The sequence below is a fragment of the Gobius niger genome, assembly GCF_951799975.1.
Source record: "Gobius niger genome assembly, chromosome: 17".
NCBI lineage: Eukaryota > Metazoa > Chordata > Actinopteri > Gobiiformes > Gobiidae > Gobius > Gobius niger.
In genome coordinates this window covers 10852821-10879554 of record NC_136868.1, presented here as the reverse complement: position 1 = coordinate 10879554, position 26734 = coordinate 10852821, and the positions used below count along the sequence as shown (strand labels likewise).

The 26734-nt window shown below is 41.0% G+C and overlaps 1 protein-coding gene across 1 annotated transcript in view; it reads left to right on the top strand.

The window, feature by feature from the left end:
- The window catches only part of wwc3 (WWC family member 3), a 61504-nt gene extending 37209 nt beyond the window's left edge, over positions 1-24295 (top strand). Inside the window, exons 6-23 of the mRNA XM_079574865.1 lie at positions 2159-2288; positions 3573-3713; positions 3792-3865; positions 5949-6191; positions 6368-6457; positions 6823-7352; positions 7541-7661; positions 10384-10461; positions 10548-10634; positions 10738-10933; positions 11066-11221; positions 14276-14385; positions 14460-14604; positions 18621-18782; positions 18858-18950; positions 19770-20000; positions 20359-20486; positions 23666-24295. Of these exons, the coding sequence (XP_079430991.1) occupies positions 2159-2288; positions 3573-3713; positions 3792-3865; positions 5949-6191; positions 6368-6457; positions 6823-7352; positions 7541-7661; positions 10384-10461; positions 10548-10634; positions 10738-10933; positions 11066-11221; positions 14276-14385; positions 14460-14604; positions 18621-18782; positions 18858-18950; positions 19770-20000; positions 20359-20486; positions 23666-23732 (2782 nt within the window). The 3' untranslated portion in view covers positions 23733-24295. The remainder of the gene's footprint in view (positions 1-2158; positions 2289-3572; positions 3714-3791; positions 3866-5948; positions 6192-6367; positions 6458-6822; positions 7353-7540; positions 7662-10383; positions 10462-10547; positions 10635-10737; positions 10934-11065; positions 11222-14275; positions 14386-14459; positions 14605-18620; positions 18783-18857; positions 18951-19769; positions 20001-20358; positions 20487-23665) is intronic.
- Positions 24296-26734: the final 2439 nt, after the last annotated feature.

Here is a 26734-nt window from a genome sequence, read left to right as displayed (position 1 = left end):
TGCTAATGTTTTATTTAAGATTTTAGCCATGTTTGGTTCCATCGTATTTATTTTGATGGAAACAAAACATTGCTTACAAGTTTTGAAATTAGTTATTGGTTTTATGGCTTTAAAAATACAAAACTGCTACGTGGTAAATGGTAAGTGACATTTTAGGTGTGGGTTGAGTCCAGCGGGCACTGAGGGGTGGGCACAACCTTTCCCTTTTTTATTTTTTGTCTCTAAACATAAACTGCAGGTCTAGCTTTGGGGCGGGGAACAAAGGCAGTCTTGTTTTGGGGAGGAAGAGGCCGTCTGAATGAACAGTACCTGGTGTTGAAGGGTTTTTGGGAGGAGAAGGAGGGAGGGAGGGAGGTGGAGGCTGTAAATAACTCCACATCATTCGTTTGACACTTCAGAAACGACGTCAGAAAAACAGATTGGTCGTCAAGATTAGTTAAGATTTCACAACAAAGCACAAGCTAAAAGTGGAACGTGAATCTTCTCTCCCACAAAAGAAAAATATTTACGATGTCAGAGTTTAAAGCAGTAATTATTGTTCACAGCCAAACTAATCACACATTATTTAAGTGAAATACATGGCACAACAAGAGCTACGTTAACCTCTAAACCCTCCACTTTAACCAAGCACGTTTTCTCCTGTTCAGCTTTACCTAAATCTAAAAGCTTCTCGACGGGAGAGCAACAGCGTAGTGAAAGAAAACTGACTGTAGCTTTTTGTCGCATGGCTGGCACGGTTTTGTCACGTTTTTGTCTCTTTTTATGCCAATGTTTTGTCGCGTTTTTGTTGCTCTTTTGTCACATTTTTGTTGTGTTATTGTTGCTTTTCTGGCTCACTCTTGTCACTCTTTCATTTTTTGGCTTTTTTTCATTGTTTTTTGTTGCTCTTTTGTCACTATATTTTGTCACATATAGAGTTCGGGAATGTGACGTCATATCGCCAAGCATTATGGGATTAGCAGCCATTGTAAACTAATGGAGATTTTGAAAGTTAAAATACTGGAGTTATTGTTCACATTAAAACACTTGGACACCGCAGTGTGTTAGACGTATTTACCAGCAGTTGTTCCATGGCTATTTTCTCCACTGTTTTAATGTTAGTCAGTCAATGGAAATGTATGCTAACAGCTGCAAAGATGGCAGATCTCCATGACAACTGTGGACTTTCCCAAACTCTATTGGTTGCGTTTTCGTCCTCGCTTTTTTCAAGACGTTTTTAGATTTGGGTGAAGCAAAACTGGAGAAAATGTGCTCAGTTCAGGAGAGGTTTAACTCACTAAAACATATCCTCCTCACTGATTGCCATTCATTGTGGCTTCTTGTGACATGGATAATGCAATAATCAATGATTATTTGAGAACATGTTGTGCAGTCCTACTTCTATTGCATTGCTGAAGGACAGGTTTATGTTTTTTCTAACATAATTAATTGTCTATAGATCTCGTTTTGTTTCATACACGTTAATACATGACTAAGTTAAGCGCTCGTGCTTCACACCTAGAAGGTCCTGGGTTCGAGTCCCACCTGGATGAGGCTCTGTGGAGTTTGCATGTTCTCCCTGTGTCTGTGTAGGTTTTCTCCAGGTACTCCGGTTTCCCCACCACTAAAACATGTACAATAGGTTCCCCTCTGGGGCCAGGATTCCCCTGAAAAAGAGATTCTAAATCTCAGTAAGACTTTCCTGGTTAAATAAAGGTCAAATAAAAATTCACAGCCTATGGGCCACTATGCCTTATTTGAAAGCTTAGACTGTTTTTTTTTTCTTTGCGTTTTTGTGGCAGTTTTGTTCATTTTTTGTTGGGTTTAGTTGCTTTTTTTGGGTCACGTTTATGTGTTTGTTATTTAGCTCTTCTATTGTGTCTTTATCACTTTTTTATTGCGTTTTTGCCATGTTTTTGTCACTTTTTTATCATTTTTGTTGCTTTTTTGTCACGTTTTCATTGCTATTTTGGCGTTTATTTTGAAGACGCTTTTAGAAGAAGCCACACTGGAGAAAATGTGCTTGGTTCAGGCGGGGGTTAAGAGGTTAAACCCATATTAGTTTTTTCTAACATCATTAAGAGTTTTTTCTCGCACACTTTACAACACATGACTAAGTTAATACATGACTGATTTACACTTATGGAAAAGATGAAATAACAGATTGTTTGTCCTCCAGGATCGACAGGAAGATGTCTTGCAGTCAGACCAACTACAAGCTGGACGAGGCACAGGCCATTTTCAACGAGCTGCGCAGCATCAAGAAGGCCATCAGCTCCGGCGAGAAGGAGAGGCAGGACCTCATTCAGGTGCTTTGTTCTTCTCCAATTCACTCAAACCACAAACCCCTCGGCCCCTCCTAATGGCAATCTGCAGAGCGCTCAAGTACAAACAGAGACTTGATAGTTCTGCTGTTTGTTCACTGTGTTCTAACCGCTGCTGTGTGACTAAACCACAGAGAGGTATTGTCCACATTTCCAGACGTGTGAATCACCAGCTGCATCTTTGACTTTATCACTAGAGCAGAGGGGCATTTACTCATCTTTTATTTTTAGCTGCTGTGAAAAGAAAAACACCGCATTGACACATTTTTGTCTTATTATACCAGCGACTTTGTGCTTGAATCTATAATAACTCAATACATCCTCAGTGACATCAGCAGGACACAGGAAGTAAGCAGCAGAAAGAAGGTTAAACCAAAACTAGCGATTTTAAAATGCCGTCCTGTTTTCCCCCACCACTAAAACATCTACAATAGGTTCCCCTCTGGGGCCAGGATTCCCCTGAAAAAGAGATTCTAACTCTCAGTAAGACTTTCCTGGTTAAATAAAGGTCATATAAAAATTCACAGCCTATGGGCCACTATGCCGTATTTGAAAGCTTAGACAGTGTTTGTTTTTGTTTTGTTTTTTTGTTTTTGTGGCAGTTTTGTTCATTTTTTTGTTGGGTTTTTGCCATGTTTTTGTCACTTTTTGATCACTTTTTTATTGCGTTTTTGTTGCTTTTTTGGGGTCACGTTTATGTGTTTGTTATTTAGCTCTTCTATTGTGTCTTCATCACTTTTTTATTTTGCGTTTTTTGTCATGTTTTTGTCAAAAATGATGAGCGACAAAGAACGCGGTAAAATGTGTGACGAAAAAATGTAGCAAAAAGGCCAAAAAAGTGCAACAAAAAAGTGATGAAAATGTTGCAAAAATATGACAAAAACACAACAACAATAAGAAGTGATGGAACGCAAGGAAAAAGCTCCATTTAGATGAGTTTTGTAGGTCTTCCTCTGGCCTATAGGCTGCAACCTTTTAGATTTGGGTAAAGCTGAACTGGAGAAAATGCACTCAGCTAAGGCGGGGGAGGTGCAAGAACAGGAGGAACAACATTCAGGGGTTTTAAATTACTGCTTTATTTGATATGTCCAACATCATCGTTACTATGACAACAGCCACAATGGACTGATACAGTATGCAGCGTTCATGTGGAGCGGGGAAGCTCGTTTTGACCTGAGTTTTCTCGTTGTTTTTCACATGAGTGTTTTAACATGTCCTGTTTATCAAGTGTATGCATGATTAAAGTTATTTGCTTGTTGTTTGTTTCAGAGCCTGGTGAAGCTGACGGTGAACTTCCAGAGCAGCCTGTCGATCGGTGACTCGAGCGGCGACGTGAACAGCACCGGGGCGGGAGACTGTGTGCTGCAGCAGTACTGTGACACCGGCTGTCAGACCGAACCCATGGGAGAGGTGCGTAAAGCATGAAGCGCACGGTTGTTTTAAATAAATCCAAAACAAATCTCTAACAAATGCGTTTTACTTCTCTAGTACGGCTCCCAAGACTCTTCACATTTGGTGGACAAGGTGAAGCTGAACTGGCAGTACGAAGAGGCCAAGAAAAAGTACGTCTCGCGGTTGTTATTTATCAGTTTGGAACTACAACACTCTCCTCCTGCTTCTACCCCCCACCCCTTCTCTCTCCCCCTCCCTCCCCCTCAGCCCGGTCCGGGACAGAGGGCTTTGATAGTGTTTTTGCTGGTGGCCGGTGCAGGAATGAGCTGGGTGGTTACATTCTTGGTGGTGCTGACTCTGAGCGGTCTTTGTGTGAGGCGCCCACACCCTCCGCTCCACAAGGTGCTCCGTACACACCGCGCTCTGGAGTTAAATATAGGACCAGAAAATTACACTGTAATGAGACAAATTAAGCCTCAAGTTACTTTTGTTTTGAATGTAGTTTCAAAAGGCCAAACTTTTATTCATAATGTTTGATAAAAACATACCTGGAGTGTTGTTTTCGTGCATTCCCGCGTGTTTCTGTAATCCTGCTCATGCAGTCAGTCACACATCAAGTTTCTCTGGATTTTACGGTCTAGACTCCTTCACTAAACCGCCTTTGCTCTGCCCGATCCCGTCAGATCTCGGAAGCTAAGCAGGAATGGCCTGGTCGGTTCTTAGATGGGGGACCGTTTGGAGTAATTGGTGGTGTTTGGAGCGGCCGATGGCACAGACTGGTAGCCTCGCTACCCCAGGGCAGCTGTGGCTACGACAGTAGCTTACCACCATCGAGTATGGAGTGAATGAGTAATGACCACAGTGTACGCTTTGAGAAACTTGGCAATACAGGCTTGTAAAGTGCAATATAAGTGTAAGCCATTATTATTATTATTACTAAACTTGCTCTGATCTCGTTAGTGATCAAACACGCACAAAAGAGGAAGAGGTGCACCCTCTGCTGACATGTTTCCAAACAAAAGATTATTATATTAGAAACAATATTTTAATCATTCTAATATATCAGCTCGTTATAGTTCTCAAAGACACTTTGAATGATTCATTCCCTCCACATTCAGTGAAGCTACTGTTGTCCAGCTGCACTGGAATAGACTCACACAAGCGATGCTGCTAATCATCAACCGCTCACCGTGGGCGGCTCGATGGCACAGTGGTTAGAGCTCATGCTTCACAGTCCCGGCCAAACAAATAATCTTGCACACTACGTTCACACTGGCAAGGCAGGTGAAGTGTCTGCACCTGTGGCAGCTGAGATCTGAACCACCAACCTTTCGTTTATAAGACCTGCTCTACACTTTGAGCCACTGCACTGTCACTGTCACCTAAAATACAAAGACTAAGGCCAAGAATAAAAGCCTGAATAAAATGCTGATTTGTACCTTTAATACAATCAAAGTGATTTTAATGAAAACATCTTATTGTATTGTTTAGCAAAATGATATTGCTGTCAATGAACCATTAAAACCCATCAATAAAATTCACCTTAACCTCACAAACTAAAGCACATGGCACTGTTTGTTTAGACACATTTGTATCATAATGTCTTCAGTGATGAGTTTATTCAACTCTCAGTCCTCACAAGCTTCACCTGCATCTGGAGCAGAACTTTACCTTTTCAAAACCTCACCATAGATACTGCAGACCAGGAGCAAACCACAAGATCTGTAGTTCTGGAAATGGTCTGATCCAGTGTTGTTCCCATTAATCTTTTGTAATGCACCCTTTGACTTAAACCCACAGAAAAACAAATTGGAGAAAGAGTAAAATGAATAAATAAAATGAATGTTGCTGTTGGAGTTGTGGCTGCAGCAGTGCCAGCCGTGACATCAGGGCAGAGGGGTGGGTGGAGGGAGAGGGGGGTCTGGAAAGTTGCGTGCTCTGTCCCTGAGTCACTGGTCTGAGCTGTAGGACACATAAACATAGTTGTTTAACGTGAGCCTCTGACTTCATCTGTGCTACATCTCTGTTCGCCGTGCGTCTCTCCAGTGACAGGTACAAATGAACCTGAAATAATGTTGATACTGATGACTGAATGTGGGTGCAATGCTGCTGACTTTGTGGTTCTGGAAAAAAAGAAATATGTTCGGTATCCTGCCTTTTCCCTGCAGCTTTCTCTAGCCTTCAAGCTCTCTCTTTGTTTTAATGAAGAGCTGAGCGTCTGTTAAATGATGTTTTCTCCCTTGTGTTTGCCAGGGTGCAGAGCATCCAGCACCAGCTCGCACAGCTGGACAGTGAGAGCTGGAGCGGCCGGGCCGAGGCCGACAGAGACTTCCTGCAGCTTCTGAAGGAGAAGGAGGCGCTGCTGCAGGAGCTGACGCTGCTCAGCAAACAGCAGCCGTCACAGGACACGTTGCTGCGCCTCGAACAGGAGCGCAGCCGGCTGGAAGATGAGGTGCAGCAGGCCCACAGCTCCCAGAGCCAGGGCGCCAACCAGAGGTACAGGAGGATGGAGACGTCCTGTGTGGACTTCAGAAAACTGCTAACCGTAACATACACATGTTTGGAGAAATACTGACACAAGAAGAGCTGATCTTAGTATCAGTATTACAGTACTAATACAAGTGCTTAGAAATGTTTTATGTGACTGACTCTATCCTTGCGGTCACTGACAGGGTCCTGCAGCAGGAGAAGAGGAACCTTTTACTGAGACAACTGGAGGAAGCAACGCGCGTCACAACATATCTGCACTCTCAACTCAAGAGGTACATGAAGAGACTACACTATCTCTCACCAGTACTGCTCTTACTGGGTCTGCTGTTTTATATACCATGGAACTTTTACCTTGTGAAGATGATGAAAAACTTTAAAATCTTAAATACAAAAATGGATGACTTTGAATAATTTTACACTTTCACATCAGATAATATAATAATAATAATAATAATAATAATAATAATAATAATAATAATAATAATAATAATAATAATAATAATAATAATAATAATAATAATACATCAAACTTGTATGCTTTTTGGACACTCAAAGACGCTTTACATGGGGGATAAACAAAACAATGTAGGATGTAGGACCCTTGTCTCCTTGTGGTAACACGCCCTTTCCCCTCCAGCCTGTCGGCCAGTTCCCTGACCGTCTCCTCCAGCAGCAGTCGCGGGTCTCTGGCCTCCAGCCGCGGGTCTTTAGCGTCGAGCCGCGGCTCCCTCAGCTCCATCAGCTTCACCGACATCTACGGCCTGCCCCAGTACGAGCGCCTCGAGGGGGAGCCCCTGGACCCGCACCTGCGCTACCTCCTCTCCACGGACATGTTCCCCTCCGACCCGCTGTCCCAAAGCAAGACCAAGCGCCCCCACGACACGCCACAGTCCCTGGCCTCTCTGTCGTCCCGCTCCTCTCTGTCCTCCCTGTCCCCTCCCAGCTCGCCCATGGACACCCCGTACCACTCGGCCCCGCAGGACTGCCCCCTGACCCAGATGACGGAGGAGTACATGGAGCAGGCGGGACGGGGGCTGCTGGAGGAGATCAGGGCGCAGTCTCAAAGTCACGTCCTCGCAGCCTCCGCCATGTTGGGGGGTGACGAGGCGGGGCATCAGGGGGAGAGCAAGAGCCATAATCCAGCACAGTCCAGCCTCACCTCCACAGGTAAATAATATTCCATAATATCAAAACGTTCTCTCATTCCTCTGTTGTTTGCATATCTTGAGCATTATTTGTTTGTGGCATTCAGTATATTGTATGTGGGCATTAAAATGTCACTGCTAGATCTTAAGCAGCAGATTCTACCATAAACAACGACCGTGAGTATTTTCGATCTGCCCGTAAATGTGCAGGGGTGACTCTTCGGGGCAACAGCGGAAACAGAAGCGGCAGGAGGACGAGGAGGGTCTCGGCGGGAGTGACTGAAGATGCTCTGGCCACAGACAGCGGCGTGTTCGAGGCCTGGGGCAGGAGGTGAGAGAATAAACACACGGACTACAGCTCCCCCTAGTGTCAGTCAAGAGAAGTGAAGGGACACTGTGCTGGACTGACACAGTGTTAATTTTGACAACATATTTTAATTTAGTTTTAGTCTTAGTCTTTTGACTAAATTTAAGACTAATTTAGTTTACTTTGCATTGATAATATTCATTATAATCATATTTAATCTTGTTCCTCTGCTTCATGGAGCTGCTTCCACATGAACAAAGCTCAGAGCTGATCCTTTGGCAGAGAATTTACATGATCTGAGGCTCTTTCAGACGGTCAATAGAAGTTTGGATGATTTTAGTCTCTCCTTTTCATTTTTATTTAGTCTTATTTTAGTCGACTTAAATATCTGGACATTTTAGTCACAGTTTTAGTCTCATGAAAAACTTTTAATTTAGTTTTAGTCCAATTTTAGTCGTCAAAAATATCACTTTGACTAAAATTAAGACTAAATATTTTAGTCGACGAAATTAACACAGGACTGACATAGGACTGATACTGACGACCACATTTTCTCCAGTTTGGCTTTACTCAAATCTAAAAGCTTCTTTAAAAAAAAGCCACAAAAGAGCATCAAAAGAGCAATAAAAAAAATGACAAAAAGGTGATGAAAAAATGACAAAAAAGACAAAAATGTGACAAAAACACAAGGAAAAAGATCAGTTTGGAAGAGTTTTGTAGGCCTTCGCTTTCAAATGAGCCGTTACACTGGCCCATCAGCTCCAGTCAAGAAGCTTTTAGATTTGGGTAAAGCTGAACGGGGGGGGGGGGGGGGGGGTAAGAGGTTAACCGAGTTCTAATGTCCCCTGATAAAAATACACAGTCATTATTAATATTTTTGACTTAAATATTTTGTCATAATTTTAGCCAAAGTAATGACTAAATTTAGACTAAAATTACGTTAAAAGTAGTTAATGACACTAAAACTAGGATTAACACTTGCAGATATATTTGTTAACTGATAAAGATTAAATAAAAATGAAAAGAAAGGATTAAAAAGGTAAAACTTTCACTATAGTTTGAAGGAGTCTTGTGGGAGAACCTTCATTAAGTATCGTTATAAACCTGTTAACCCCCACTTTAACAGAGCGCATTTTCTTCACTTCGGCTTTACCCAAATCTAAAAGCTTCTCACAGCCTAAAGGCCACACCTCATTTGAAAGCTAAGACCAAAATAAAACTAACTTAAAATGTCAAAATAAACCTGGAGTTTTTTTTCAGTCATGCCTGTTTAAAAAGGCCTAGGTTTTGGTAAGTAAATAAAAATAATAAGAATTTTATTTTATTTAAGGTAGTGGTGAATTAGAGTTTTACCTTCTCCATATTTTTTAAGTTGTTAAATGCTATGTTTTTTATTAGCCAGGGACAGAGCACAATTTAACACTGACCAAAAGGAAAGATGCATTGTACCTGGTTAGAGCAAAAATGCTAATTTCCACCTGTAGTCCCTGGGCAGGTTGATGTTACAGAACAAAAACTGATTTTAAATGGAGATGAATACTTGACCATGGATTTAGACATTTTAACATCATCATTAACACATTGAGTGCCAACAGTCCAGACCATTTTTCATTATATTTGTAGCACCACAGCGTATTCTATGTTATAGCTATGGACACATGCTGTGGTTCATTTGAAAGACGAGAATCTAAGCTAAACAGTTTAATTCTACGTGCCCAGTTCCTGAGAAATCCTAAGATAAACAGAGGCTAGTTTGGATCAAAATCATGGATTTTTTTTAACTCCTCTCTTCTCTTCCTCTCTCCTCTGGTACTAACATTATGGGAAGAGGCAAATGCCTGAATATATTCATTTCAAGTCAATTTTCAAGGACAACATTGTTGACATGTTTCGAAACACTGCGTGTTGCCGCAGATCAATTGCTTTTTATGGCGTGTGCTTTTAAACAGCCTGGTTCTCTGATTGGAGACTTTAACCCGGATGTTTCTCAGTCGTCCTTGGACCGATTTTGACCATTTAAAAACTCAGAGAAATGTTAAAATCGCAGCTGTTTCGATATGTACACAGGAAGCCTCTCTGTTCGCTACGCAACACCACGCCCCTGCGGACTGAAAAAAAAGAAAAGAAACGCAATAATATATATACAGGCCATGTCCTAATGTGTAGAATGAGCTCAGACCTGTTCCTTTAAGGTGTATTAGAGTGTCTAGTTTCATAATTATAATTTTTTTAAAACGCAAAAACGAGTTTTTTCCGTTTTATGCACTCAATGTGTTAATATACATTTAATTTAAAAACATTTGAAACATTAGAACATTTTCTACCAGTCCTTTTTCTTGGCGAACAGTCGCTCCCTCATGACGTCGTTACAGATCATGAGCAAGTTTGATTTTCTAGAAGCCATTTTTGTCGTACTTGCAATAATCTCTGTTGTGTGTTCCACTGACCCATTGTGATTACAGAGAAGGCAGATTTAGCGAAGGCAGTTTTACATTTTGGGTGCTGCATTCTCCTCTAGAAGTAGATCGAGTAGTTCGAGTCATTTTATCAGTACATAAAGTTATACATTTTCTCAGAGCGGGGCAGTGACTCCATGGATAATTTTTAAAAGTAAGCAAACATTAGAATAAGTAATTAGGTTTTTAAAACAAATGTGAAATACCAAAGTTAAAATGGGCCAAAGTATTTTTTTTAAAAGCCTCAATGATACACAATACAAGATGTGACATGTGACTTTTGTTTGCAGGACCGAAGAGTCTGAGGACGTCTCTTATATGAAGGAGCTCTCTGTGAATGAGCCCACGGTGATTCAGCTCGGACTGCTGTGAGTAAACGCCTTGATCCTCGCCTGTCCTATGAAGAATTTTTCAAGTATGTTGTTTAATAACTCATTTATTTGCTTGTGCTCAGGTGGGAGTCCAGTTCTCAGTCTCTACGACTTCATCTGCTGCAGCTGAAGAATCTGAACAAGTCTGTGGTTAAAGACCGCTACAAAGTGTGAGTGCATTTCTATTATGATGCTGATATTGTATTAAAGTAGGATCTCATAATGTGACAGAATCTGCTGTATAATGTTATGATTCTCCTTTTTAATCCTCAGGTATGTGAAGGTGCATTTAGTTCCTCTGGATGCGTCCCGGGCTTGTGCGTTTTACTGCTGCACGGCGCTGGAGCCTCAGTCCCACATGAGTTTTAACGAGGGTTTCCGGATCCCCGTCCCGCCCAACGCTCTGGCCCTCAGCGCCCTGCAGCTGTCGGTGTGCGCGCTGGGACCACAGGCCCAGGACGAGCTGCTGGTGGGTCTTCAAGCCTCTCGATTCAACTACTGTTTATTCTGATCTGATCCTGATCTTTACATCCACTGAACTAAACGGCGCGTTGCCATGGTCACAGACATAATTACAGCTGTACTTCATATTTCCTCTCAGGGTAAAGCGCAGGTGGGTTTGTCGGACTGTGAGAGGAGCGCGGAGATGCTGTACCACTCGCTCCAGCTGCAGATGGTCCAGAGTCCAGAGGTGAGGCCCGAGTCCAAGACCCAGCGCCGGCAGCAGGACCGTCCCGAAGAGAGACCCAGGATCCTGGTAAACAGACGCCTTTAATATTAAGCAAGAGACTGATGCTGAACCCAGGGCTTAACCTCATTCATACCCCCCGCCTGAACCGAGTGCATTTTATCCAGTTCGGCTTTACCCAAATCTAAAAGCTTCTTGGCTGGAGAAGTGAAAGAAGTGAAAATTGATCGTAACTTTGTTGTCACATTGTCGCCGCGTTTTTGAGGCGATTTTGTTGTGTTTTTGTTGTGTTTTCGTCTTTTTTGTCTCATTTTTGTTATTTCTTCATTACTTTTTTTCTGGCACGTTTATTGGGTCTATTTTGTCACTTTTTTCTTGTGTTTTCATCCACGTTTTCAACGCTATTTTGATGCTTTTTTTTTTTTAAGGAAAGATGCATTGTACCTGGTTATAGCAAAAATGCTAATTTCCACCTGTAGTCCCTGGGCAGGTTGATGTTACAGTACAAAAACTGATTTTAAATGTAGATGAATACTTGACCATGGATTTAGACATTTTAACATCATCATTAACACTTTGAGTGCCAACAGTCCAGACCATTTTTCATTATATTTGTAGCACCACAGCGTATTCTGTGTTATAGCTATGGACACATGCTGTGGTTCATTTGAAAGACGAGAATCTAAGCTAAACAGTTTAATTCTACGTGCCCAGTTCCTGAGAAATCCTAAGATAAACAGAGGCTAGTTTGGATCAAAATCATGGATTTTTTTCTAGATTCTGAGATAGTCGGAGTGTTTTATCAAACACTCTCCATTCTGATTTAACTCCTCTCTTCTCTTCCTCTCTCCTCTGGTACTAACATTATGGGAAGAGGCAAATGCCTGAATATATTCATTTCAAGTCAGTTTTCAAGGACAACATTGTTGACATGTTTCGAAACACTGTGTGTTGCCGCAGATCAATTGCTTTTTATGTTGTGTGCTTTTAAACAGCCTGGAACCGAGTGCATTTTATCCAGTTCAGCTTTACCCAAATCTAAAAGTTCCTTGGCTGGAGAAGTGAAAGAAGTGAAAAGTGATCGTAACTTTGAGGTCACATTGTCGCCGCGTTTTTGAAGCGATTTTGTTGTGTTTTTGTTGTGTTTTGTCTCATTTTTGTTATTTCTTCATTACTTTTTTTGTAGCATTTTTGTCGCTTTTCTGGCACGTTTATTGGCTCTATTTTGTCACTTTTTTGTTGTGTTTTCATCCACGTTTTCAACGCTATTTTGATGCTTTTTTTTAAGTTTTTGGATTTGGGTAAAGCCAAACCAGAGAAACTTTACCAGTACTTGATTCAGGCGGGGGTTCAGGGGTTAAAAAAGTGGCATCTCGTATCTAGTAAAATCATAAAGAGATTTTATTGTTTGTGCTACTCCCTGTTCATTTATGTAGACAAGGTAAGTGTCAGGCTGCACAGTGTACCGCCAAATTTATTTGTGATTTATGTGATTTCAATATCATCAACACAGTTAAATAACCAGTTAGATTTAAAGGAATAGGCCACCGTTTCTACATGCTGAGATATGTTCTTGCCTTAGCTTTGATGAGTTCATTTGTACCTGTCTGGTCTTCACACGTGCCTCCAGTCACGTAAGCACAGCACAAACAGCGTTAGTATTTAGCCTCTCCTCTCCTCTATAGCTCTAAACGAGGTCAAGATAGAAGCTACCAAGCTCGTCCACGTTTTCCCTTTTTAAATATGGTTACGTGAAGTGTTACACGATAAAGTATAGTTGCACATTTTTTTTATTTTAGAAAATGTTTTTTCTAAGCGGATAAAAAGGGGAACTATATTGTAAGGCGTAATAATACCAGGAGTACTTCGACATCCACACAGTAATATCTTCACTTTACTGCACGGATGCCGAAGAACTCCTGGTATTATTACGCCTTACAATATAGTTCCCCTTTTTATCCAGTTAGAAAATCCACATTGTTTGTGTAGCTATACTTTATCGTGTAACACTTCATGTAAGTATATTTAAATAGGGAAAACGTGGACGAGCTTGGTAGCTTCTATCTTGACCTCGTTTGGAGCTATAGTGGAGAGGAGGAGAGGCTAAATGCTAACAGTGTCTGTGCTGTGTTTACGTGACTGAGGGCACGCGTGAAGACCAGACAGGTACAAATGAACTCGTCAAAGCTAAGGTAAAAACATATCTCAGTATGTAAAAAACGTGGCCTATTCCTTTAATGTTGCCTATGTACAGTATCAACAATATAAAATTACCATGGATGGAAATTAGCCTTGAGCTAAATCCGGCATATTTACAGCATTGACTGGAATGCACTCACTCATAAGAAATGATCAGTATCGATATCAAATAAAATTAAGTAGATAATTGCTATATCGACTTATCGTCCAATAAATAACAGAAAAAAACATATATTCATTGTGAGCACATTTATTTAAGCCTATTTTGTTAATACTGTACAACTGTTATAAAGGATATGTTACTACGTACTTTTAGAACAAGGGATGACTGAGATCCCCCTTTTTTTATGTTCTTTTCAGTGGCATCAAGTGGTTTACAATAACATCGTTCATCGCTATATTGTCCTGCCTCAATTTATTCAACTTCAAATGTGTGTTATTGTGACAGACCTACAAAGAAGCATTGATTCAGTGAAATCTGGCTACAATTTGTTGGCAAAAACACATCATAAATCATATCAACTCGAGCATTGATCTCTGACGTTAATTAATTTGATCTATCCCAAATTATTCTTATTAACCTGTCAATATAGATATGATTAAAGCCGCAAAATTTTACAATCCCTTGTAAAAATGTTGATGTCTAGCTCCAGGACAGCTCCTCTGGTGATCAGCAGGTGTGAATAGAATCAAAAAGACGTGCCGCACCTCTGGCTCTGTTGGAACAAGTACTATTACCAAATTATTACCAAAAGAAATAGATAACACAGTTCTCATCAGCACATCAGCACTGTGATTAAGTGCTGATGTTACTCTCCCATGCAGGTCCCAAAGTCGATTATACAGTCGATAAGAAACCGGCACACTACAAACAAACATTGGGCTGTAGTCATTTGAAGCCATCAATCTTTTGTGGCGTTTCAGGACACGGTTTGCAATCTGCTGTCCCGGGCCAACTCACACCAGGAGAGGAGCGACCTGGACACACAGAGGCACAAGAAGAGTGACGAGCACAGAGAGGGGCAGCCCGAAAGGTGAAATCCAAAGACTGAATATGTCTTTAAGGGGGACGAACTGAGTAAGCCTGACTTTCCCCTCGGTGTTTCAGGAGCTGGCAGGCTCAGTCTGTGGACAGTGGCTGCAGCAACAGCACGGCCTTCGCTCTGTGCTCGGAGGGGCTCTGTGGGGACGGGACATGTCTCACCACTGGGGGGCACTGTGACCTCATCTCCACCAAACCACCTGCAGTCAAGGTACAGGTCTGAGGCAGAGAAGGTCAGGGTTGCCAGATTCTCAAAACCAATATCGTACCAAGCTTCCAAAACTATCGTATTTAACCACAAACTATCGTACACTATAAATATGTCAACAGCGCTGCAGCACCTGCGCAAAATATGGCTCATCATCACCGCCCATAACTACAACACAGGCGCACGCACTGTCCCATTTATTACATTGCACACACACATGACAGGACTGTGACAACATGCACTCACCCAAGAGATGAACTCCACCTCATTCCCTTCTGCAGGCATTTCTGATTAAGACGCTCTTATACAAGTTTACTAAAGTTATTGAGAGCAACAACATAACTTTTGTAGGTTTGTTCTTCATTCTTCAGACAGTGATGCTTGGATAAGCTCGCTAAGGGTCGCAGTAATCAGTCGACTGCTGGATTTGGTTTGATCAGATTTACTTTGGAGGACACACACTCACATGAGGCGTTCGAATGGCTGCAGCCAAGGCAGGAGGATAATGTGATAGTGGAACTGTAAACTGATCCAGGGACAGTCTCTCCTTCTGGCAGCAGATATTACACCATACGTGAATACGGAGGTAGCCTGGCCTTAGGCGTAAACTCTGGTCAATTATCATTTCCCTACATGTACGTCTGGGCTTGATCTCAGTGGCCACGTTACATCGGTTGACTTTCTACCTACCATTCAGCGAGCGGGGGAGGCGGGGCTTGTAGGTGACGTCAAGCATTTGCGGCGATTTGGTTTGTCTGGTTTGTAGTTTGGCGATGGCGGCGGATACGAAAGAAGTGGAAGCTCTTCAATCCGTCCTGGCTCGGCTCCCAAATATCCAGAAATTAAAAATGAAGCCTTGGAATATGCAAGGAATGTCCCCAAGAGTTATGATAGAGTTTTGATAGAGCTGCTTCACTCACTCGGGCGCATTACATACGTCACAACCAAACACTAGCGAAAATCAGATCCAACCGTTTCAAAGGAGTTCACCCCTCCCACCTGATAACGGAGCCCAATTGAGAAGTTCCAAACTCTTATACGAAACAAAGTAAGTACGAGGGTATGGAAAAACCAGGCTAATACAGAGGCTAAGTCTGACTCCAGATCAGAGCGAAAGCAAAGTGCTGCTGAGAGGGGACAGTGCATTTAACCAGACTTTATCTGGCGCTCTGAAATTATCCTATATTTAGGGCTTTTTTGAATTATTGATTGTACACTGCGTTCCAAATTATTATGCAAAGATTTTCTAAATTGTCAACTCAAATGAGAGTCAGCATAATTTTCAAGTCTTTACCTGGTAGAGTATCATTTAAATGTGGTGGAAAAACTTCCTAGTGAAAACAGTATTTTTTTCAAAAATAAATATAGTAAAAACCTCAAAATCCACTGTTCCAAATTATTATGCAACTCATCGTTTCAATACATTTTAAAGCTTGTAATGAACTGAAAATGGTCATTTGTTGAATTTGTAGCATTAGGAGGTCATATTTACTGAAATCAAAAGATATTTCAATCAAAAAAATATTAGGTCAAGTTATATTTTACCATAGGAGCCCTTGTGTGATAGCAGCTTGAAAATTCTTAAATCCATTAAACTTGTGAGTTTTTGGAGAGTTTCTGCTTGGATTTCTTTGCAGGATGTCAGAATAACCTCCCAGAGCTGCCGTTTGGATGAAAACTGCCTCCCACCCTCATAGAAGTGTTTTTTGTTGAGGCTCCAAAGGTTCTCAATGGGGTTGAGGTCAGGGGAGGAGGGGGTCCACATCATGAGTTTCTCTCCTTTTATGCCCATAGCAGCCAGTGATGCAGAGGTATTCTTTACAGCAGGACATGGTGCGTTGTCATGCATGAAGATGATCTTGTTCGGGAAAGCACGGCTCTTCTTTTTGTAGCATAGAAGAAAGTGATCAGTCAGAAACTTCACATATTTTTCTAAGGTAATTTTCACACCTTCAGGGAGCCTAAAAGGGCCTAAAGGGGCCGACCAGCTCTCTCACCATGACTCTGGCCCAAAACATGACTCCGCCCCCTCCTTACTGACGTCACAGCCTTGTTGGGACATTGTGGCCATTCACCAACCATCCACTACTCCATTGATTTGACCATCCAGGGCTACACGGCCTCATCAGTGAACAAGACTGTTTGAAAATGAGTCCTCATGTATTTCTGAGCCACTGCAGCCGTTTCTGTTCTTCAGCTTCAATTAACCGTTTAGGGGAGGCCCGGATAGAAGGTTTATGCACAACTGCAGCCTCTGGAGGGTCCTACACCTTCATGTTCGGGAGACTCCAGAGGCACCAGCAGCTTCAAATACCTGTATGCTGCTTTGTAGCAGCTGTTCTCTTAATCTGATGCGTTTGTCTGGCAGAAACTGTCCATATTGTGCCATTATCTGCACAAACCGGAGTGTGCTCTGAATCATCCACAAATCTCTTATCAGAACGATGATTATACTTAATCTTTCATGAAATATCGAAGGTTTTCATACCTAGACCAAGGCATTCAACCATTTCACACTTTTCATCAGCAGAAAGACCCTTTTTCTTTCCCATATTGCTTGAAAATGATGATCTGCATAATAAAGTGGAACATCCTTTTTCAGTAGTTTTTCCCTTAACTGGGCTTAACCTGAAAACTACTCATCCCAGGTCTCTGAGATTAATGTCAGTGATTCATAGAGCCCCAAGACACGATACCATCCATGAGTTTCATTATTATTGTTTTTTTTTTTACCTTTTTGACACAAAAATCCAATTTGCATAATAATTTGGAACGCAGTGTACATTGTACAGGGGTCAATATTATCGTACAAATACGTTAGTTATTGTAAGTCTGGCAACCCTGGAGAAGGTCGTTGTTACCAGTCAGTGAGCCAATTTGAGTCAATCATGCTTGTCCTGACAATATTCAACTAGATCATTTTGACAATTAAATGAGAAAGGCTTAAATAAATAAGCTTCTTGGCTAGCACTGACTCTCTGCAGTAAATAATCCACTGAACCTCACAAAACACATGTACAAACGTATCCAGTAAAACAGTGATGGCCGCAGAAACTACGAATGCAGTTCGCAGAAAAAAATGCCACAGTACGAAGAGAGACGGAAGTTACTGTTTGTTTATGCGTCTCTCCATGACATACAGTATTATAACATGTAGTTTGTCCCTGCAAGTGTTTCCATAATAATGCTGCGTAGTGAAGAGAGCACGTTTAGTGATTGTCAACCAAAATCAGGTAATGACCCAAATTGCAGAGTGACAGAGTTCGTCAAACCGTGTTGTTTTTTTTTTTTCCTGTAACCTGGTTTTGCATAGTAACCACAACTGTGTATTGTAAATGACAGAGTGATGGTTTGTCTGTTCCTGTATATTTCGGTTCCACCTAAAGCTTGTGATTTTAGGGGTATTTTCCAGCTACCTGCAACCTCTCATGGGAGTTTGGAGAATGTCAAAACAACATGCACACACAAGTTGTGAAAAAGTCTGCACTTAAAGATCATGAGTGAAGGTTTACAGCCATGATTTCATTGGGCTGCACAATAATAATCTCCAAATGATCTTTATTGCAATATTAGGTAATGTGACACAATATCCGTATCGCAAGAAGCAACAATATATTGCGAAATCACTTTCAACTTCACACAACCTAAGAAAAGGGCAAGGAAAATTTGCAAAAATTAAGTTTTAGTCGAGATTTGGATTAATAAAATTGCTTATGATTGCTGTTCAATGTAACACTGTGCTGTTTTAAAGTACTGTGTTGGAATGATTTAGTGAAATATTGTTATGATGATGTTATTCACTTCAGTTATGGCATATTTTCTCATATTATGCAGCTATAGTTTTAGGGTATTTTCCAGCCATATGCAAACTCTAACTGGGTTTAAATTTTTTTTTTTTTTAAATAGATGAATATTTATGATGAAACGCTCAGAGGTGAGGGCTGAGGAGGTGGAAGGAGCGATTTGATCTCACTGAGGTGTTCCCAGTATCCTGTGGTTGACAGAGTTGCTGTTTTCAGGTGGAGAAGGCGACCATGACTGAGGGCCCGTTCCCGGAGCCGGTGCGAGTGCGTCCCAAAGACCGAGGGGGGCGCTGGGGGCACTCTCCGTTCATGAGGGGCAGCACCATCGTCCGCTCACAGACCTTCTCCCCTGGGGCCCGCAGCCAATACGTCTGCCGGGTACGGACTCAGCGGGAAATGTCCTGGACATTTTGACTCCATTTTACTGACGTGTTTCTTCTTCTGGTCTTTCAGTTGTATCGCAGCGACAGTGACAGCTCAACTTTACCAAAGAAGTCTCCCTTTGTGAGGAACACAGTGGAGAGGAGAACATTACGATATAAGCAGGTAAAGTGAAATGATAAACCTCGATCTTAGAAGGTGGGAAACATTCGCTTAAGATGAGATTTAAAAGTTCAGAACCTCGAGAATTCAGTCAGAGAGGCTCTCATGTTTTCTTTGCTCGTAAAAAATAATTTATGTCCATGATAGGCACAGTTATTCTACGAGACAACAGACAACAGATCATATACTTACTCCTGCAGCTAGAACCTGTGCAATGCAGAGGACAGTGTTGTACAGAGCTGCTGTTCAGTGCAACAGTTTGCCCTCTGCCCCGAGGAGATCAAACAACTTAAGATGTTTTAAATTCATTTTAAGGAACTTTTTACTAACATGACCCCTTAAAGGGACTATATGGAGTTTAAAAATGTTAAAACTATTTTCCTCCCTCTATATGTTCCAGCCATGTCCCTAATGTGTAGAATGAGCTCAGACCTGTTCATCACAACTGCCTTTAAAATCCTGCACTGTCACTCAAAATGGTGTTTATTGGGTCCGAAATGCCGTCATGCACAAGCTTAAAATAGAAGCTGCAGTTACACGTGCGACCTGAGGTGGCAGTAGTGAGCATAAAATGACTAACTTGCAACTAGCCCCTTTAAATCATGACTATGTATTTTAAACCTTTTAACCAGGAGAAAATTACTGCTTGTTACTTTTTCTCACTATATTGTAATGTTTAATTTTTTTATTTTGTATTCTGTCTGCTTCTTAATATTGTGATGTATCCCAGGAAGACTAGTTGCTACCCCGGTTGCAACTAATGGGGATCTTACTAACAAACAAATAAACATAGTAAAGCTAACCTCCTGTCCACATCAGCAGCAGTCGTACCGGTCGTCGCTGGCGGAGCAGCCCACGCGCACCTCTCTGGACCTGGAGCTGGACCTCCAGGCCTGTCGGGTGCGACAGAGGCAGCTGCTGGACGAGTTGACTACGCTGCGGGAGCTCAAGCTGCGGCTGGAGGAGCCTCAGAGTCGAGAGACGTCAGAGCTGCCCCACTGGGCGCTGCGGGACGAGCGCTTCAGACAGCTGCTGAGAGAGGCACACAGACAGGTCAGGTTCTTACATAGCAGCGCCTCATCAACATTAAGTTATATACTGAAAACATTACCACCTTTGGCACAGACTTTTCATGAGCTCTTGAATAGTAATTGCCTCTAGGACTTTAGTTTTACTTTTCTCTGGAGACACTTTTGAGTTGGCAGAGTCCTGGACCTGAACCAGAAGCCATAAATTTAATGCCATACTGGTTTAACCAATAAAGTGTGGGTTTGTTTGGCTTACCGTCAGATCTGTTTATTCAACAGTCATAAAATACCATCCTATTTTTTTTATGATCGGTGTTTTAAATGTTTATGTGACAAATCTATGATGTCTCTGACGCCGCACACTTTGTTTCTTATATCTTTAGGCAAGCCAAAGCAAACAGGAGCAGAGGCAGGAGGAGGCGGCAGAGCGGAGGCTGAGGAAGGCGTCCAAAGAGGTGCTGCAGATGAGAGGACAGAGCAGCAAAGAGCCACTGCCCGTCCAGACCTTCAGGTGGGTGACCCCAACACTCGCCACAGGAACACGGAGTCATTCACCTCAAATTCAATAGAACCACAGCTCAGATGTTACAAGAAAGGTCAGGTTTTCTTGCATTACGCTGACCCATTCGTGTTTATTACTCTTCCATCCGATCAAGGGCGCGGCATCCGCTTTTACGCTCGTTGGTGAATCATCCTTTTCTAGAGAGAATGTGGTGGAAAACTTCAGTTCTGTGGAAAGCGTCACCAATTACTATTGACACGAACAGGTACAATTAATTACATGTTGCTACCCAGAGAGGAGATTTTGCCAAAAAAATTTACTTGCACATAATAACATAGACATAAAAAATAATTCCTGAGCTGTAGCGTACAAGCGCAACAAATTATTGTTTGTTGTGAACCTGTTTATAGCCGTACATTTTATTGAACTAATGCACCAAATCCCAACGTGTTGCAATTTGCACTTTTGACTTGTTCAACCCCTAATATACATTACATAATATTATTTTATTTTATTTCCCGAGACTAGATCAAGCACGGGCAATCGAAGCCCTTCCATCAGTTACACATCAACTCATCTGAGCTATGGTAACAACAAGGCAAGTTTATTTGTAGAGCACAGTTCATACGCAAGGCATTTCAAAGTGCTTCACAGTTGCATAAAGTTACAAGAAAACCAATCAATTACAGAAAAAGGCAAGAGTGCAGATAAAATACTTTCAGTCATATGCATGGGTAAAAAGAACTGTTTTCAGCCTGGATTTGAACATTGTCAGAGTTGAGGCCTGTCTCACATCCTCGTAAAGACTGTTCCAGATTTTAGCTGCATGAAACTGAAACGCAGCTTCACCGTGTTTAGTCCTTACTCTGGGAACCACCAGGAGACCCCTCCCTGAAGTTCCCAGGGCCCGAGACGGTTCATACGACTGTAACATGTCAGAGATGTACTTTGCCACTAAACCATGAGCAGAGCTGTTTTAAATTCTATTCTCTGAGCGACAGGAAGCCAGTGCAGAGACCGGAGCACTGGACTAATATGGTCGTATTTCCTGGTTCTTGTCAGGACTCGAGTAGCAGCGTTCTGGATGTACTGCAGCTCTAACAGTGAGCTGCCGATACAGTCGTCTAACCTGCTGGAGACAAATAAGTCTCTCTGGTTTCGACACTATTCCTCTGATCTTAGCGATATTTTTCAGATGGTAAAAAGCTAATGATGTTATTGCTTTGTTTAAGTTCAGGTCTGAGTCCATGATTTGGCATCCGCACAGTAAAGTGAAGATTACTGCGCGGATTTCGAACTACTCCTGGTATTATTACGCCTTACAATATAGTTCCCCCTTTTATCCGCTTAGAAAATCCACATTGTTTAATTTTGTGTAATATACTTTGTAGTGTAACACTTCACGTAACCATATTTAAATAGGGAAAACGTGGAAGAGCTTGGTAGCTTCTATCTTGACCTGTTTTGGAGCTATAGAGGAGAGGGGGAGAGGCTAAATGCTAACGCCGTCTGCGCTGTGTTTACGTGATTGAAGGCACGGGTGAAAACCAGACAGGTCCTAAAGAACTCGTCAAAGCTAAGGTAAGAACATATCTCAGTATGTAAAAACGGTGGCCTATTCCTTTAAAACAGAGACTGCAGTTACACGTAAGACCTGAGGTGGAACTAGCGAGAAAAAAAATTACAACTTCCATTTCATCCAGATATGGGTTTCTGATGTGAGGGCCACAGTGGGTTTTTGATCTTTCCATGAGGGCCGGACCAGTTGCGAATTTGGTGGTTTTAAACTATTACAAATATACTGTAATTACTGTAACTAATTAAAAGGGGAACACGATAGCAAAAGCATTATCTTTCTTTATGTCAATGAAAACGTTGGTGTTTTTCACCCTTATTAGGCAGTGCATATCAGACTTGGTCATGTTTTGATGACCGGATTGAAGGGCTTAGTTTGCCCATGCCTCATCTTGGCCCTTCAAGGAAAATAAAAAATAACAATTACGCAACTTTCCACAGAAACATGTGGACATTTTTTCATCAACAGTAAATTGTCGGTAAAACATGTCGAAAGAGCATATTCAGCATGTTAGGACTTGGTGCACGATTTCAATAAAATGTATGGCTATAAGCAACAGGTTTAGTTGTAAAAAATAATTTGTCGTACCCTATAGAGGGTTCAGGAAGAGTCTTTATGTCTATGTTATTATGTGCAAGAAAAATTCTTTCAGAACTGCTCTCGGGGTTCCAATATGCAGTTGTACCTGTCTGGCAATGGTAATTAGTGACGTTTTCCACAGACAGAAACTTTTCCCCCACATTCACTACATTTTATTCATATACTTTATTGTGATTTCCACAGACACAAGTCAAACAAACAACACTCGTGACATTTAACATTTGTCAGTATTTATATCAAATGCACAATGAAAGTGACAGATTGTTTAAAGAATTGTACAGCCTTATAAAACTAATCCTTTCCTGGTTCATCTTAACCCTTTAATGTTACCCCCACAACGATAAAAAATAATAATAATAATGAGATAAAAGTATTTTGGGAGGCAAACAATATTTTTTTCTTTTTTTTAAACTGGTCCAAACCTAATCTAAATGAGTCTAAAACTGGTCTAAACAGGTATAAAAGTTGTCAAAAGAATCATAAACCAGTCTAAACTTGATCTAAACCAGCATAAACCAGTCCAAACCAGGTCTGAACCAATCCAAACTAGTCCAATCCTTATCTAAACTGGATATTTGGAGTATTACACACTTGGTAGATAATGGTAGAAATGGGCAGAATTAGAAACAACAAATGATTCAATAAAGTGTGCTCTACCAAACGGTTAGAGCAAACTATTAAAGGGTTAATACAGGGTTTCCTGCCATTAAAAAAACATGAAATTAGATTCAAACTGGCATTAAATCTAAATGTGTTGGAAAGCGATGACATTGCTCAACAAAAATACCAAAATCATGGTTTAAAGCATGTTCAGCTGCAGTTTTGGCTGAAATTGACCACATTGTTTTGCTCTAAAGTTGCCCGTTTTGTCTAATTCCTTTTCTTAATGAAATGTTTGCAAATCTTAAGAGATTAAATATGCACCGATGTTGTGGCATTAAAATGTAGTATGTGAGCATTAAAAGGCATTACATTTGACTTGCTTCTTCCTGTAATGTAATTGCCCCGACAGAGAGAAGATGGCGTTCTTCACCAGACCAAGGTTCAACATACCTCCTTTACCGGCGGACGACGTGTGACGCGTCCGTGCATCGTGACTAACATGAAGTATTTTTCTGAGCGCATGAAGTACAAAAAATGTCTCCTCCCATTCACGGCAGGACGTCCCACCGATGTCGAAGGTTTGACATTTGAAAAAAAAAAAAAGTGTTTGCTTTGCTCCAAAAACAGGTTTCACACAGTTTTCACCGACAACAGGCCGACCGTTCAGATCCTTTTTGAGTGAAATTTCTCTGTTTTTATTTTTACTCGTGCTACTTAAGAAAAGGCTGGAAGACGGGAACAAAAGTCGGTTTGGACAAATTCACTGTACTGTAACTTATTGTATAGTACTTTTCCTTGAAGGAAATTGAAAACGCTTCCTGCTTTTTAAGTGTATTTTGTAGCTTTGAACAAATAGCACTTCAGTGTTTTTACAAGATTATCGTCTGATTTCCTGTTACCTAATTCTTAAAAAAAAAAAGGTTTTATTACAAGAAATGTCACTTTGTAATCCACTTTTATTACAAAATGTTGTCTTTGTTGTTATGTATTGAAATTAATATTATTCCATGTACTTTTCATTATATGGATGAATATATGAGACACTGTTTTAAGATTTTTTAATGATAATGTCTGTATGAGCTACAGTATCTGCAGTGTTACCTCTTTGTGACGATAAACAAATTAAAACGTACTATCCTCACAATTTAACCCGGTTTTGTGGCAGTTCTTTGAAATTATTGTCAAAGAAATGTAAGTGCTAATATTAAAACTGACTAAAATTACATTGGGATTTTCCTTAAAGGGACTATAGGGAGTTTAAAAATGTTAAAATTATGTATTTTCCTCCCCCTACATGTTCCAGCCATGTCCTAATGTGCAGAATGAGCTCAGACCTGTTCACCACAACTGCATCTAAAATCCTGCACTGTCACTTAAAAAGGTGTCACTTCGGTCCGAATTGCCGTCATGCACGAGCTTAATATAGAAGGTGCAGTTACACATATGGCCTGAGGTGGCAGTAGTGAGTATAAAATGGCCAACTTGCATCCAGCCCCTTTAAGTTCAGGAGTTAAAAACCCTGTAAAGCCAAAGCACAACATTTCATCCCATAAAAAGAATACAATACAAGCATTTATTTCATTACAGATATTTATATTGTATTTATATCTTATAAATGTTACACAGTGTGCCTTTAAATGTAGACACTAAACCCCCTTATGAACACTTAGTGAACACCCAAAATGCCCCCATCTGTTTCTGATGAAGCCTTCTGAGTTAAGAGGCATCCTCAGCAAGTACAGTTGAGTTCAGGCAGTGATTCCAAAAATAACCCCTATTAAAAGCAATTTTGAGCTGCAACAAGCTTGTAATATGGCAGATCAACAGTGTTTAACCCTTGTGCGTCACGGCAAGAAGGTCCCGGGTTCGATTCCCACCTTTTTCGAGGAGTTTGCGTGTTTTCTGGAAGTGATAGTGGTTCCTCTGGATTCCCCTACCACTAAAAACATGTACAATAGGCCAGAATGAATGGAGTGAGTGAGTGAGTGAGTAGTTGGTGGTCGGGGGGCTGGTTGCCTCACTTTCGTCAGTCTACCCCAAGGGGCAGCTGTGGCTTCAATTGTAGCTTATCACCACTGAGTATGGAGTGAATGAATAACACACGCTTAAGCACAATACAAGTGTAAGCCATTATAATATTAAACAAGCAAATTATATGAAATACACTGTAATATATTTTTTTGAATTTCATAATGATATCCTCAAGACTCTGGCCTCTGACCATTTCTCTGCTTACATCATCAGTGACATCAGCTGGAGGCAGGAAGTGATCAAGACAAATAAGATTAAACTAAAACTAGCGATTATAAGTCTAAAACTACAACTAAAAATGTGGTCCTGTTGGGGCTTAAGGTGCAAGAACAAGAGGAATGACATTTAGGACGATAAAATAAGGTTTATCTGATATTTCTGATACAACAGTTAGACATTTGTTTATCGTTACTATGACAACAGCTACAATCTAGCTTCCTGCCTCCGGGTACAGAAGATGATGAACTCTGTACTTTTTGTTCCACAGAAAAAGAAACAACCGAACGTTTATTTTTCAAGTGTCATTTTTCTGTGGACTTCTGGACTGCCATGCACAGTTGGGTATCTCTGAACATTCATTGAACTTATTGATATAATCTATTTTATGGACAATTTGGACTCAAAAACATCTGATATTGTGAACTGTGTAATCGTAGTGGGTAAATACTTTATTCACACATGTAAGTGGAAAAATGCCACTTATTTTACAAACTACTTCATGTCCTTAAGATGTGCCTCAAACTTGAATAAGAAAGCCTTATTAATTCATAACGGTGTTAAAAAGGCCTTGCTATTTTAGATAGATTAGTATAAGCCTTGCCCTGGTGTGCCTCAAAAAGGAAAAATTCACTCTACCTTTTTTTTGCCAAAGAATGTTGTCATACATGTCCATGTACCCGAGCCTTAATTGTACATGAATTTTCGTTCAATAAAAAAATAAAAATGGCTTCCTGCCTCCAGCTAAACTTTAATATAATAGATCCATGAGCTAAACCCAGAATGTTTACAAACGTATTACCTTATTCCGGAGGCTCGCGTGGGCGCCGCCATGAATTGTGCCCGCCCCTTTTCTCCTATCTGTTAATGTGGGACTGGAGAAGTCCGCATAAAATCAGTCACTACATGAAAACAAAGCCGTTTTTCGGCCGTGCAGAGAAACGGTTCAGTGTTGACTTGTTGGTGCATGTAAAAATTTATTATGATAGATCCATGCATGTAAATGAACGGGCTTCGCGCTCGACCGGAAGTGTCTGTACAACGGAAGTGCCGAGACAACGCAAAAAGTGGGCGGGGCAGAATAAGGTGAAAAAACAGGGGAACACATTTGGCCAGTTCCAAAATGTAATATATGAAGTAATAACACTGTTGAGCCAATAACGTAATAACAAGAACAAAGTTATTATTGGCCTGACAAAATGAAAATCACCAAAGGTAATAAATTCAATAT